This window comes from Helianthus annuus, chromosome 2, assembly GCF_002127325.2.
Source record: "Helianthus annuus cultivar XRQ/B chromosome 2, HanXRQr2.0-SUNRISE, whole genome shotgun sequence".
NCBI classification, from domain to species: domain Eukaryota; kingdom Viridiplantae; phylum Streptophyta; class Magnoliopsida; order Asterales; family Asteraceae; genus Helianthus; species Helianthus annuus.
In genome coordinates, this window is record NC_035434.2 from 87,154,826 (window position 1) to 87,156,417 (window position 1,592).

Here is a 1,592-nt window from a genome sequence, read left to right on the forward strand (position 1 = left end):
TTGGGTAAAGGGTTACCCCGGTAAATTTTATAAATCACCAACCAAAAAAAACAGGGTGTGCCACGACATTGACACACACTACTAGTCAAGGCAAACCAAGACTAGAAAATCCAAGAAACAACCAAAACGACAAAAACATACAACCCGAAAAAAGAATCAAAGCCCGACAAAACTAAGTCTCTAGCAACATGCTAGCCGAACAAAGTCAAGCACTAGCCCGGATCACAATCCAAACTCTTCACCGAGATCTGCCAGGTTTCCAAAAGGTCACGATGCTTCCGGTCACTCCGAAGCTTGAATCCCATAATCTTCAAACGAACCGTACTGATAATAACATGCGAGAGCATCTCAGGGGATCGTTGGACACTAGAAAATAACCGGTTATTCCTCTCCTGCCATACATAGTACGAAGTAGCCGCAATAAGGATCTTACCCACAATCCGGTCTAGAGTTCTAGAATTTGCGTTTTGAATCATCCACTGCATAACCGAGGACCATGTGTTGTTGACACTCTCCATGTTGACCCTTTTCCTCACTGCTTCCCAAACTTTCGTGGCAAAGGAGCATTGAAAGAAAAGGTGGTCTCTAGAATCACGATCATGGTAACAAAGAGGGCAACACATAAGAATCAGATTAGTAGTACTACCCGCTTCCCACGCAGCCATCCTGTCTTGCGTCTTTAATTTATTAGTCATTACTAACCACATATGAAATGAATGCCGCGGGATGCATTGGCTGAACCAAATTGAGTCGACCCAAGCAACCCTATCATCCCTATGCCGCAAAGTGTTCCAAACATCCCAAGACCGAAAATGACAAAGGTTCCCTTCCATATCTTTCCAACTACACCGATCAGCCATATCAACTAAAGGATGCGGAGAAGGAATGTTTATAAGAACCGGAAAAAGATCGAACCAAGCTTGAGGCCATTTCCATTGTCCGATATCATCAATAATATCCGCAACAGTAGACCGAAGGTTGAAACCTGCATTGGCTATTGCCCGAGGAGATATAAAGGATCTAAGAGGGCTACAAGAACACCAGTTATCACTCCAAGCATTCGTTTGCCGACCACTCAGGATAGACATCCAAACATAAGGTCTGATGTGGTCACGAATAGCAAGAATATGTCTCCAACCCCAGGTTACGCTACCCCGTTTTGTCACCTCCCAGAAGTTCGTACCTTTCAATTTGTAGGAATGAATCCATTGCACCCAAAGCGAAGGACGATGATTAATAATACTCCATACATGGCCAGCAAGTAAAGCAATATTGACATCCGTTTTGTCACCTCCCAGAAGGTCCCACTTGATTTGATGCAACCGAAGCGGGTTTCCTTGAAGCCTTACGCTTGCTTGATTTTGGTGCAGGCTCAACTTCTGCTTCCATCGGTGACTCTTGAGTGGCTTCATTATTGAGACGAGACATGGCAATGCCTAAATCCACAAACTTCAGAATCACTTCGCCTATTTGCTGGGCACATTTGGCTGTTTGCTCGGACATTTAACCGTTGCTGAGAGGAAGAGACATTCTAGAAGGGAACGAAAGACAGAGGAAGAAACAAGTGAAAGGTTATCGGATAATCAAAACAG

At 44.2% G+C, this 1,592-nt stretch overlaps 1 protein-coding gene across 1 annotated transcript; it reads right to left on the reverse strand.

Moving 5' to 3' along the window:
• Positions 1 to 212: 212 nt before the first annotated feature.
• LOC110890544 lies at positions 213 to 1,088 on the reverse strand. The gene has a single exon (XM_022138168.1). It carries the CDS (start codon positions 1,086 to 1,088, stop codon positions 213 to 215), a length of 876 nt encoding a protein of 291 aa, XP_021993860.1.
• Positions 1,089 to 1,592: the final 504 nt, after the last annotated feature.